The sequence below is a fragment of the Eschscholzia californica genome, unplaced genomic scaffold (genome assembly GCF_041429995.1).
Source record: "Eschscholzia californica isolate CP2 unplaced genomic scaffold, dmEscCali1.0.p SCAF_2, whole genome shotgun sequence".
Classification (NCBI taxonomy): Eukaryota; Viridiplantae; Streptophyta; class Magnoliopsida; order Ranunculales; family Papaveraceae; genus Eschscholzia; species Eschscholzia californica.
The window spans coordinates 10,224,218-10,237,774 of NW_028238309.1; the positions used below are offsets into that span (position 1 = coordinate 10,224,218).

Below are 13,557 nucleotides of genomic sequence, written 5' to 3' on the forward strand. Positions count from 1 at the left end.
AATTTGCAAGTTATTTTTAGGTAAGTGTTTGATTTATTTGCTACAAATTTTTCGGTTAAGTTTGTAACTTATATCCCATAAAATTTTTGGATAAATTTGTAATATAATTTTAGGTAAGTTTGTAATTTATATCCCATAAAATTTTTAGGTAAATTTATAATATATTTTTAGGTAAGTTTATAATTTTATATCCCACAAATTTTGTGGGGAAGGTGCAATTTATTCTTGATAAGTTTGTAATTTATATCTCATAAATATTTTAGATAAGTTTGTAATTTATTTTTTGGTAAGTTTGTAATTTATATCCCATCAATTTTTAGGTAAGTTTGCAATTTATTTTTAGTTAAGTTTGTTATTTATATCCCATCATATTTCTTGGGTAATTTGTAGAGTAATTTTGAAATTTATCTGGCATCTTTTATGTTTGTTCGCTAAATTTGTAATTTATATCTTTTATAAATTAATTTTTTTTCTTTTTTGAAATTAGAGCCTAGTGTGACGGGCTTACATGGTCAGACCTGGGGTTAGCAGGTTCGATGCCGGGCCAGACTGGAGTTCAGGCTAGTGCCATTTCAGTTGGACCCGACACTATTTCAACCCTGGTCGTATGGGCTTAGCCCGAACCGATATACAACACCACTGAACCATATGTTTATTGATTGTTTTTTCACATTTCGTATGTCAATATATTGGTCCTTATCGGCTTGTTATGTATTATCTATTCAATCCCCGTCAATTTAAGCTTGTATGAGGCTTACTATGTAATATCAATTGGATCCCCATAATGTTAAACGTGTAAGAAGTTGCCACATCATAAATTTTTTTTTTTTTTTTTTTGATGAAGGAGCCACATCATAAATAAGAGGTCCGGGTTTCAGATTCTTTACTTCCGGATCAACAAAAAAGAAATAATGGATATTTCCACATAAAAAAAGAATAATTAAAAATCATTCAAGCCATTACCAATTGGCATTCTTTATTTCCACATGCATTTAAACTTCTCAAAATTCATCAACAGAACTTTTCCATTTCAACCCTGAAATCAGCCAGGGCAATCTTATTTGGCAAAGACACCAAAACTTTAAACCCATCTTTCTTTGCTCCATCAATAGTAGAGTAAGGCAAAAAGAAACATGGTTCAATGCTACCAAGTAAGTTCCTAGAGAGTGGTAACACAGTTACTGGCCCTCCCCATCCGAAATCGATGGCCGAATGACCTAAATGTCTCCAATCTGTAAACCCACTCACTCCTTTACCGGCCGTAATTCCTTCCGCGTAATACAACTCTTGAAAATCGATAAAAGATCGAACATATTCATCCGTGGCATTTCCTTTAGTCTTGTTAATAAGTTCTGCTGTTTTCCAAATTGGTTGATCTATTAGTTGTTGTGCAGTTAGTTGAGCATACATTGGTACACAACCATTTCCCCAGTAACTTTTTGGTAGTGGTGGGTCTACAAAGTTTCTTATGTTGATTGAGTATGCAAATTTTACCCTTTCTTCTCCTGCCACTTTTGAGGCCTTCACTCTGTTTAATCAAAAGCCAAGAAATGAATTTTGATTAGGTACATAAATCAATTTCTAATTAGCAACCACAAATTTGACAATAGAGTATGAATATTTGTAGTTATATATCCAATTTTGGAAGTTTATATGTTCAAATTTCTCAATTTTTTTTATGGAGTAACTAGAAAATGGGTATTCTCATAAAAGATGGTCCTAAAATCTATTCAATATTATGAAATGGGAAATTAGTCCTGATTCGGTCAAAAATAGGCAACTAATCTTAGTTTTAGGGAAAACTTTTAGGAAAAAAATAACTATAATTGATCGGAGGTCCAAACTCAATTTTTTTAAGACCAAACTAATTCTCAACATGTGAATGCCGTGAAATCCCATAAATTCCCATCATGCATTATAATTGTTCATAACGTATTATTAATTGTCTTATTTTAGAATTTCTTTTGTGGACACTCATAATGTATTAGCCACCTTAGTAAATATTATGACAAATATCCTAATTTGTTCTTCAACTCGAATAGAAAATTGTTTTTCTCTCTAAATCTATATTTGTTTCTCATACAATAGAAAATTTGTTTTTCAACTCGTATTGTTATAAACAGAATAACACGTTAGGAACAAACACAATGTAAAATATTTGTTCTTAACAATTTATGAACAAAAACGATCATATACTTTTTTAGGATTTTCTTTCTCTCTCGAGAAATTCCGTAGTTTTCATACTACATTATGAACTACCATACTACCTAAATATTTGTGATGTAATTTCTAAGTACATCATTTTTTTTTTTTTTTTTCAACAAAAAAAAAGTACATCATTTTTTCATGTGTCATATAGAAGAGGCGAAGGGGCAAAAACATCATTTGTTGCCTGTGGACTGCCCCACCAAATCTTGTCCAAAGAGGATCTCAAACCTATTTCTGGGCTTGAACTGGGTTTGGCCCCAAGCTACCGTTCTAGTCGCACTCTATTCTGGCGCTCAAATATGGCCTAGAAATTAAATTAATGTGATAGCACTCACCAATGGGTCGATGTCTTATTGTAAATTTCACCAACTACCCACATTTAATGCATTCTAATTGAGAGAGAAACATTACCTTGCTCTCCATATGAAGGCACCTAAAGCTTCAAAAGTTGTAAATTTCTTTCCCGATTGCTCATAAAGAATCAGCTTGAAACGTTCTAAAGGCTCATCTCTCACATGAAAGCACTCGCGAGTTGACTCCGTACTCTTTTCTTTGCTATAGGGTGAGAATTCTTTATCCAAGCACAACAACTCCTCAAAATCCACCTCAACACGAGGTGGATTTCTCGGTCCGAGTAGACTCGTTCTATCCCAAACAGGTTGCACAGTGATACATTTCGCCCCACGAGCCAATTCACCCACCGCGTTAAAGAACTGAGTCGATCCAAGTCCATCACACATTGAATGGTGAATAGAAGAACCAACACTGAATCCACCACATTTGAATATGGTAATTTGAAGGAGAAATGGGTGGAGCAGTGACTCATCCGGACTTGGGTCGGGTACCAAATCTTCAACAAAACTCTTGCTTGGATCGTCTATGTAGTTCACCGAGTCAAGTGACCCATTCGCCACGGCTCGGATAACAGGTACACCTTGCCCCGGTCCGCATAGTATTTCGAGACGTGAGTCATCATGAGGACGTTGGAGAGTTCCGGCTAAAGGGTAATAGTGAACTAAAGCCTTTGAAAGAGCTTCGGAGATGATGTGGACAGGGTCGGCACTGTTGTGGTGGTTGGAGTTAACGAACGCACGCAGGTAGCGGAAGTTGACTTGTACGTTACGATCGTTGTCGATGTGAGATAAAGGGAGGATATGATCACGATCCAACGGTGGATGAGAGGGCAAGATGAGAGTTGTTTCTAAGAGCTTTACCTCCATACTTGATATAAAATTGGTACATATGGTATATGAGCATATGTTGAGTTGTTATTTATAGAAGGTGGAATTTATTTGGAACACGTTGAAGCCTTCCTTGCCACATTTTTATCTGCCTCTAGTTTTGGTTCACACTTCAAATGAAATTGATGGTGGTAGGTGAAGTTTCTCTTTCTTGAATTAGGTAAAGTTTGCTTCTATAGTACCATATAAATTGGGGAGAGTCTATAGGTCCCCCCAGATTACTATAGGCCCACTTCCCTCATCGTGCCCCCACGAACTGGGGCAGTCCGAGGGCACTCTGACTAGGTGTAGCCCGTTCCGGGCTTGAGAGGGATGGGCTAAGAGCAAAATGACGGGGCACCTTTAGGATTTAGAGGCGTACCCTGATGAAATCTATCTCAAGTAAAGTTCGCGATAGGCCTTTTTTATTTGATTCGAGTCTATATTGGCCAATGGTTTGGTAGAGATAAAAGTCAGAAAACGTGATACCCGATCAGTTTCTTTGAGTCCGATGAAACCCATTGACACCCGAGTTCGATGTCTTTCAAGTCTTTGTCTCGTTATCAGCAGTTAACTCTGTAAATAAAAGATTTTTATATGTTTATTTCAAAGTAGAAAATTAAGGGGTCAACAGCACTACTTCACAAGACAGCAGTGCCTATAAACATATATTGTTCAAATATTTATGGACACCACCGTAATTTTTATGAGGTACACAAATGTATTCATGTTAAATTTCCATTTCACCAATTTTTTTCACCTCTCCTAAGTTTGGCTTTCGCTTAGCCACGATTTAAGTAGAATTTAGGTATTCCACTTCCTGATTAAGTTTTTTTATTAAACGGATTGTTGAAGTGTTCCATTAAAAGGTCATGGATAAAGGAATGAAACTTCAAGCACGCTAGTGACCACACAGAGACAATAAATACTATTTTTCTACATATTCAGAGCTTCGTGAATTAGTCGTGATGTTAACAAACTGATCTGAATGATTACATACAAAAAATAAAGAAGGAAAATGGAACTACATACTAATGGTGATTGGGAATCTATTTGGGAGGTGTCAAAGCTAGGCTTTCTATTCTTTCTTTGATATTTAGATTATTCTCTTGATAGACGAATGGGAGTTGTCTGACCTACTACGCATTATCCGATTTTGTTTGTTGAGTCACAAAAATTGGATAATGGTTGATTAGACGAATGAGAATATTACTTCTCAAAAACAAAAATCAAACATAGGATGGATCATAGAGATGGAACCTTGATATAGAAAATCCACAAAGCAAATTTATGAAAATGGTGACTACTCCCTCTTGGAGTTTTCCCTTGTAAAGAAAAGTGATTTATTCTTTGTGACTCAAAAGTAGACTTACGATAAAGTCGTCATATTACACGCCAAAGAAGTGAAAAATAAGCCACAATCCGCGGCGGATGATATAATCCTAGGTATTTTGTGCAAAAAGCAAAATAACCTTTCCCATGACTTTATTTTCAACTTATCCAAATTAGAGAAGGAAAAAAAAAAATCTCCCATCACTTCTACGGTTCTACCTTACTTCCCTTGGCCCACTTAAAAGTCAAAACTTATTTTTATGATCCTAGTTTTTGCTTTTGGCTTTTACTTAATGTGCATTATCCATTATCTTTATTGGATAAGGTTGTGATGGGGGTTCATCTTTTTTGCCCATATGGAGTGTTTGTTACACTAGCTTGTGTAGCTAATAAGAAATATTTTAAGTGGTGATTTTTGGAAATACAATGTATACAAACGACCAAAGTTTGTCTATATGACTACTCCATTTTCGAAAAATATAATTTCTCACTTAAAAAGCTATTTTATTTAAATAAAATATTAAATTTTCAATAAGAATTTAGACTAAAGAGCAAATAAAATTACATTGGAATTTCAAATTCATGATATAATACATGGAAAATGATCCTCATCCCGGCACAACCCGGTCGAAACCCGGCGGGGTTACGTGTCAGACTGTGATCACAGCACGACACGTCACCCCGCCGCGTTTCGGCCGGGTTTCGTGCCGGGATGTGTATCACGGTTGATAATACATAAGGCCTTTTAAGCATGAGTAACTTGTCGTCATAGTCATAAATCCACTTGTACCAACTTAACTAATAACTGATAAACTTCCTAGGATCTTAGTTGCACGAGTCAACAATTGAGAAATTCAAATAAAATAGTGAATTGATGGTCGGTTTTGTTTTTGATAGTTTTGATTTAATATTTTATACAAACCCAACTAACATGGGAGACATAAAATAGTGGGTAAGGCGGTGGTGGCGGTGTGTATGATAAGCTTGATCTTCCTATTTTAGTGAGGGAAGAAAGCTCTCAATATTGCACCACTTAACACCCTTGCTCATACTTCATCTTCTTACACCATGTTCACACCGCTTTACGCAGTCTTATACAACAAAATCATTTATAAGAGTGAGAACATAGAAAATATCGTCTTTCTCTTAGCTAGATACTTTTATTCAGAGTCCGACTCTAAAATCGATCTAGCATTTTCGTGACCACTAATTTTCATCTACTATTTTTTAAAAGTATCTATTATTTAAAATTAAAAATACAAATTGCTACACCTATCCATTGAATAACACATTGAGTCAAACCATTATCTTATAATTACCAAACATGGGGTGGAATGGCTTAATATAATAATCATATAAGATGGAAGCATCAAGTGATGATCATGATCCTACACATAAGTCCAAACACAATGACTCTACATATCACTCTAGTAAGCTGTTATCCTATCACTGAAACGGCTATCTAATACAAAATTAGAGAGAATACTAACTTTATGGAAATAAAATGAACATTTAAGGAAGGGCCAAATTAGTTGTCCTATAAGGTCTCTTGCTTTTCTCATGGGGTAGCAACTATGGGGCAGAGTAATAATCCTTAAATAGTAGGAGTAGAATTACTTTATGTGATGGTCTCACTTTGGTCCGATAGTAACATCATTTACGTTTCTACATTGCGAAGAGTAAATTTTCAACATTTCAATTTTTGAGAATGGAAGAAAAATGACTTGTTCTGTTGTTCAACATGGAGCATTTGTTTTCTATCAAGTAGACCATATTCTTGAATAACATTCTTCCATACATTACAACATTACACCACATTAGGTGCATATATCATATAGATGGGATAAGCACATAATCGTCATGAAACCAACATGAAGTGTTACAATGACGAAATGCATAAATAGATAAAGTATGATATTGGATTTTTGGAGTCGTTACATTTACAAAGTATGACATTGATACATCTACCATAATACAATGCGGAATATATCATGAACTGAATTACCACTATAACCACCATCATTAAGACATCTCGGGTCCTGAATAACATATAAAAATCCTTAAGGCCATCTTAAGAGGCTTAGAACCTCATCTACTTCTTTTTTTTTGTGCGTTTGTCTCATGGATATACTACTTGGCTTTATTAATAAAAAAGTAATGAAATGTAAAAAAGTACAACATTGGGCAAAGGTCAAAATGAAAAAGAGTTGAGGTCACTAGTGTAATTAAAAGAATTGTCAAATTTTGGCAAAGTGCATTGTCACTTGCCAAATTTGGAAAATTACTATTGACCTAATGCCAAAGATTTGGCAATTTAGCACATGTTAGAGCACCAAAATTTAAAGAACTACAAAAAAAAAAAAACTTACCATTCTACATGGTAGTTGGGCATGCTCTAAAATTATGCATATGAGAATGACCTTGCGGAAGTCATCAATCCTTCAATGTCATGAGATTAGCTAGATTGGTCAATATATGGCTGATGTGTTCCACTAGTACTCAATTACTAAATCGTGACTCAAGTCACTCTCATGCCTCAATTGGGGAAGATTACATGGTCCACACTGGCACCAAGTACTCTTTTGAACGTTTCATATTTTTGATGAAGTGAGACAAAGTGTTGATAGTTTAATCCCTCAAGGCAAGCTAAGAGCATTTTTTTGTGTATCTTGAAGAAGGTTTAGGATTTGGTAGATATGATTATATATAGATGGGCTATTCTCTTTGAGAACCAACAATGAGACTATTTGGAGCTTTGGTTTGGGAGCTACAACATTCTTTCTTGAAGGATCACTAAATCATACATACAACTACCACGACATTATAGTTTCTTTACATTCTATGACCTAAATGGGTCAAAATGATGGGCTAAATAGATAAACAAAAAATATAATTGCATAGAATTTTTTTTTTAATTTCTTTTTTCAAGAAGACGAAATAATCATATTTTAGGTTGTGAAAATGGCAACAAATAAATTTGTTCTAACTACTGTTAAGAAACTAATTACTAATCTTGAAGGCCATGATAACTACTTTTTACTTTATTTACACATCTAATTACATGACATAGTACAAGAGAGTAAACCTAACTCCCAAACATCAGTTCAACGAAGATGTGACGAAAATTATTTAACACGCTTGTGAAGCCGGACGTGTCTTGGCATGGTCAGACGAAGTCTAGTCGTGCCTTTCCCCATAGCCACGACAAGCCGTGGCAACCTGCTCTAATCTTTACAAATGCATTGACGGGTTTGGACCTTTTTTATTCTTCACATAAAGTTAAATAATATCTGTGATATGGGATATAAATATTACTTTTAAACGGGTTGGATCGTAATATCGTATATTTTTTGTACCAATCCACCCCATTGTGAACCACTATATTATTTTAGGATCATTACATTTTGCAAGAACCAATCCTATCTGTATAATATCTGTGATATGGGATATAAATATTACTTTTAAACGGGTTGGATCGTAATATCGTATATTTTTTGTACCAATCCACCCCATTGTGAACCACTATATTATTTTAGGATTATTACATTTTGCAAGAACCAATCCTATCTGTATAAAAGCTCCAATGTTTGTATCTCTCTGTATATATATACATGTATGCCACTAAGTTTTAGTATCACTCACCTTCAGCTTAGGACGTTCTCTCCTTTTTATCAGTTATCTCTAATTCTCTGTCTCTCTCTCTCTCTCTCTCTCTCTCTCCCACTCTCACTCTCTCTCTCCCACTCTCACTCTCTCTAGTCTCTAGATTTGAGCAATAAGTTTGAAATGGCAAACTTGGTTAGGTTTTGGTTGTTACTGAGTTTTGTCTTGTGTTTGGTCGTTACGAGGTCGGAATCACGTCCACTAAATGATTTGTCGGTAAGGGAGAAGAAGCTGAGTGAGATGGTTAAGGCATTAGTGAATCAGAGATCATCATTAGTTTCAACAGAAATAGAAGGAGGAAGTGATTCAATGAGACGTAGCCCAGGAGGTCCTGATCCACAACATCATGTTAATCCCCGGTTTAATTAATTAAATACATCATTCGAAGAGTAATGGTAGAAGTGGTAACAACTTAAATTCTACTCCAGTCTTCACGAAATCAACTGTCTTCATTTTCGAGTCAACTCTCTTTCTCTCTCTGAATTGACCTCTTCATTCTCGATTGACAGTTGATTCCTACTAATGATGTTTAATTGTTTCTTTTCTCAAGTGGTGGTTTTGTACGAGAAAAAAAACTTGTAGAAAGAAAAAAAACGAGTAAGGTCATGATACTAGGAGTGTGTCTTGGTTCAGTATCTTGTATTTTGAATTCATCCATCAACCAATTAAAAGCATTTGGTTTGGATCGGCAGTCTGGTTTTCAAAGCCTTTTATATGATAGTACTTCTCCTGTGAAATCTTGTTGGATCTTGGATAGGGCTTTTTGTTGTTTTAGTTTTTGTAGGGGCTTTTACGTTAGGGTTTTATCTTATTGTCTTCTTTGTATCTTTTTCTTAAAATAGTAAAATTTGATGTTCGAACTCTAGTCTCTCAACTCAAGTGGAGAGAAATGCATGTCATCAATGACAGTGCCGAGTCGACAAAAACGTACAAGATAGACAACTAGAAATAAAATAAAAATTACATGTGAGCAACTATGCTTTCCACCTAGAATTAGAAGAAGGCCAATTCAAACCTTTAAAAAAGGTGGCCAATATATGGACAATCAAATATCATATGTGGACAACTATTTTATGTGGACAAATAAAAAAGTTATAAATCTTATATGGACAACAATTTTTAGGGGGATATTACTCTAATAAGTTTCGCTCCATACTCTCTAAATATTTGAGTTTCTTACTTTAAGTCCTCACCATTTCCTTCTTCCATAAACGGATAAACCTAAAACATCTTCTTCTTCATCCCTAACAAAATTCGTAGACAGAAAATTGTTGATCATGACAAGTCCAAAAAAAATAAAAATATAAGTCCCCATTATCGACCTAATGTGGACAGTAATTGGTGGTGTAAAAATATTAAAGTTTTAATACCAAAACCTAATTGGTTCTTCTTCTTCTTCATCACAGAATCATTGCCTCCTCCACCATCTACAACCACATCCACCTTCTTCAACCACCTCCACTTTCTTGGGCCATCATAACCATCTTAAATGTGTTCTCATTTTTAAGATGGTTGATATCATCAACAACTTAAAGATGGTGTATACCAGATGAAATGTTCCATAGTTTCTAACAGTAAAAAGATCTGAACCTAAATAAGTCACATTGTTGATAGAAAGATGAGTATAGATAAGTAATGTTTTGTGTATCAATGAATTTTGAGGACCTTGAAAATTTGAATATGAAATCATACTCTTAATTAAGTCGTCTCTGAAAAGATAAACCTTAACTGAAACTAAGAGAATGGTAGTGGATCAAACTAATTAATTGAGTCAGAGGCATTCATTTGGATGAGTAATAATGCAAAAAATGACATTAACGCTCTGTCTTAACAAATTAATTCATTCCTTATTTCCATTATTTCTCAAGTTTTTATTATCTTAGAGAGAGAAAGATAAGAACGATATTGAGTTCTGAAGTTAAAGATTGAGAATGGTTGTTTGTTTGTGGTGGTCGAGTAGGAGTATATGGTGGTCCGGTCTGGGAGAAGGTGAAGGTGGTCGGGTCTCGGAGAAGGTGAAGGTGGTGGTGGACGGGTGGTGATTGGTAGAGGAAGTGGTGTTTTGATGAAGAGGAAGAAACGATTAGGATTGTCAAACTCTAATTGTTAGGTTTTACTAATTGTATTTGTTAATGGTCCTCATATTAATTAGTGTTAATATTTCAGGTCCTTATAGAATTGTCCCCTTATTAAATCAAAGTCAACTAAGTCAAACGTAGTTGACTTGCATCGGACCCGAATATTGTTGTCCATATAAGAAAATTGGTTGTCCACGTATTGGCCACCTTAAAAAAAGGGCGAACCAGGCACCTTAAGTAAAAAAGAAAAAATATTTGACCCAAGCAACCCGCTTTTTTTTTTTGAGAAAGTGTCATAAATTAATACATAAAAGAGTTATTACAATATTTATGACTAATTATAGAGGGAATAACGGTCCAAATAGAATGGGAGAATTTGACATACACCCCCACTATTATATGAATATTAGGACTACACCCCCACTTTTTGAAAACTTTTGATATATACCCCCACGTGGACGGAAACCGTCAACTCAGAGTTAAGTTGGGTGTGTGCGAAACACACGCGCCAACCATGACGATTTTACCCTTTTATAGTTATTAAAATATTTTGAGAGATTTTGACATACACCCCCACTATTATATGAATTTTTGGACTACACCCCCATTTTAAAAAAAAAAAACAAAATTCTCCAATTTGCCCTACAACAATCATCTTTCACCTTTTGTCTTATAAACTCATTTATCTTAGACAAAATAAAAGATCAAAGCGAAAGAACTATTTGGCATATCAAACTATAGAAAAGGTGGGAGGAACTATTTGGGATATCAAGTGAAAGAACTTATTTATCGTATATGTCAAATTCTCCGTTTCTCATTACTCCCAGAAAATTGTTCTTTCTTCTCTCTACAGACAGGAACAACCGAAACCCCTTTCGTGATTGTCTGTTTCACTCTCTAAAGGCAGGAACATCAGAAACCCCTTTGGTGATTTAAAAATTCTGGTTTTCTTGCAAAGAATACCATCAATGGCAGACGAAGGAAGGTATGTCAGTCATCAGTAAGTTTTTTTTGTTGAGTATTTCATCAACGGCAGAAGAAGGAAGGTATGTCAATCATCAGTAAGTTAATTCCTAACTTTTTTAGTTGTTCTTATTAGAATTTTCATGAAACACATTCTAGTACAATCCACCAAACAATCAAAACAACCACCAAGAAATGGTGCATCTACCTCCCATCTTTTCTATAGTTTGATATCCCAAATAGTTCTTTCGCTTTGATCTTTTAGCTTGTCTAAGATAAATAAGTTTATAAGACAAGAGGGAAAAGATGACCGTTGAAAGGCAAATTGGGGAATTTTGTTTTTTCAAAAAATGGGGGTGTAGTCCAAAAATGCATATAATAATGGGGGTGTATGTCAAAATCTCTCAAAATATTTTAACAACTACAAAAGGGTAAAATCGTCATGGTTGGCGCGTGTGTTTCGCACACACCCAACTTAACTCTGAGTTAACGGTTTCCGTCCACGTGGGGGTATATATCAAAAGTTTTCAAAAAGTGGGGGTGTAGTTCTAATATTCATATAATAATGGGGGTGTATGTCAAATTCTCCCAAATAGAATTACTGATATTAATCCTTGCCCGTTTTGCTAGTAAATCCGCTAACTCATTTTCGTACCAAGCAACCAGTTGGGATAAGCTAGCTTCCACTCCGACCAAGGAACCATCGTTACCCTCTCACTTCGCGTCGTCTACCAAATTGCAATAGGAAAGGAAATCAAAGACATCCTTGCACCCATCAAGATTTTTCCACCTTTCACGATTTAAAAAGTGGTTATTTATGTGAAATTCAAGTCCAGGGTAGTCGAAAAATGGGCAACATAGTTCCAAAGTTCACATTTAGGTGGTCTAACGACACTGTGTCTTTTTCACAATAGAGAATACATTATGAACAATCATAATGCATTATGAAAACCATATGTTGCTCTTTCACTCGAATAAAATTCCTTTGCGGAAGAACCATTTTTTTTTTCTGCAGAGCTGATATTCATCATATATTCTCCGGGATCAAGTCTCATATGATAACACTATGTAGCCGCACTCCTAGTCGCATATATCCCAAAAAAATTGACTAAATACCTATTCATTGTCGAGCCATGACCAATTGCTTATTTCGTGACACATAATGAAATTTAGCAATATTTTTTTTTCTTTAGATTCATCAAAAAGTTAAAAATAAAAATTAAAGTCAAAATCAAAATAACAAAACTAAATTCAAATTAAAAATGAAAGTAAGGAATTAATATTAATATTAAATGTAATATTAAAACTAAAATTAAAAGAAAAAGAAAAATGGTCTTAAAAATTATTATACGTCACGAAATTGTCACTTAGTCCTGTCTGGGCTAAAAATATGCGATCCATCCAATTATTTTTGGACTAATCTTAATTTTAGGCAATATTAGTGGGAAAAGAAACCAGGATCGACGGGAGGTCCCAAAATCAATTCTTGAACCAATATACAAAACAGAACTTGTTTTGCTTTACCTAGTGAATTCTCACGTTAATGCAGTATCTATATAACAAAACAGAACTTGTTTTGTGCGGACTATTACAAAATAAATGACCCTAACTAGGACAAAATTAATTCATTCGCATGCTTATTAGGACAATCTCCTTCCTTACTTGGCAAAATTACTCCAAGCCAACGTCAGCCCAAAGTCAGGTCACACCAAATAGCGCCTGCGAAAAGAGAAAGAGTATTTTTCCTTTTATTCAATTTCAGTCCCTTATTATTCGATTTAGGTCCCTCTCTTCTCTTCAATCGACCAGGAGAGACATTAATAGAAAACTGTGGGACTTCATTTAGGTGTTGGCTTCTTCATCATCTTCATACAATTGATTAGGTATAGTTCTTCATACAATTGATTAGTTCTTCATACAATTTATCTGGTTTAGCTCTTCATCAGTCATCTATCATTAATCGATTAGGGCTTCTTTTCTACTTATGGTTGCTTGCTTTCATCACTTTCTTTCTCTTTCTAAAAATCGACAAAATTAGTGATCATAGAAATCATCAATCGTCTCAAATTGATCGAAAATAAATGAACGATTCT

The 13,557-nt window shown here is 34.8% G+C and overlaps 1 protein-coding gene across 1 annotated transcript; it reads right to left on the reverse strand.

Annotated features, from left to right (window-relative positions):
* Positions 1-900: 900 nt before the first annotated feature.
* LOC147556113 (HXXXD-type acyl-transferase family protein) lies at positions 901-4,033 on the reverse strand. Its single transcript, XM_086664149.1, has 2 exons — positions 2,620-4,033; positions 901-1,528 (listed from the first exon to the last, which is right to left on the reverse strand). Exons 1-2 carry the CDS (start codon positions 3,426-3,428, stop codon positions 1,012-1,014), a joined length of 1,326 nt encoding a protein of 441 aa, XP_086520275.1. The 5' UTR covers positions 3,429-4,033; the 3' UTR covers positions 901-1,011.
* Positions 4,034-13,557: the final 9,524 nt, after the last annotated feature.

Excerpts from the sequence above, each read along its gene's own strand:
- LOC147556113 (XM_086664149.1), bottom strand. The coding sequence starts at position 3,428 with ATGGAGGTAAAGCTCTTAGAAACAACTCTCATCTTGCCCTCTCATCCA. Across the intron at positions 1,529-2,619 it reads GCCTTCATATGGAGAGCAAG|AGTGAAGGCCTCAAAAGTGG; the intron begins GTAATGTTTCTC and ends TTGATTAAACAG.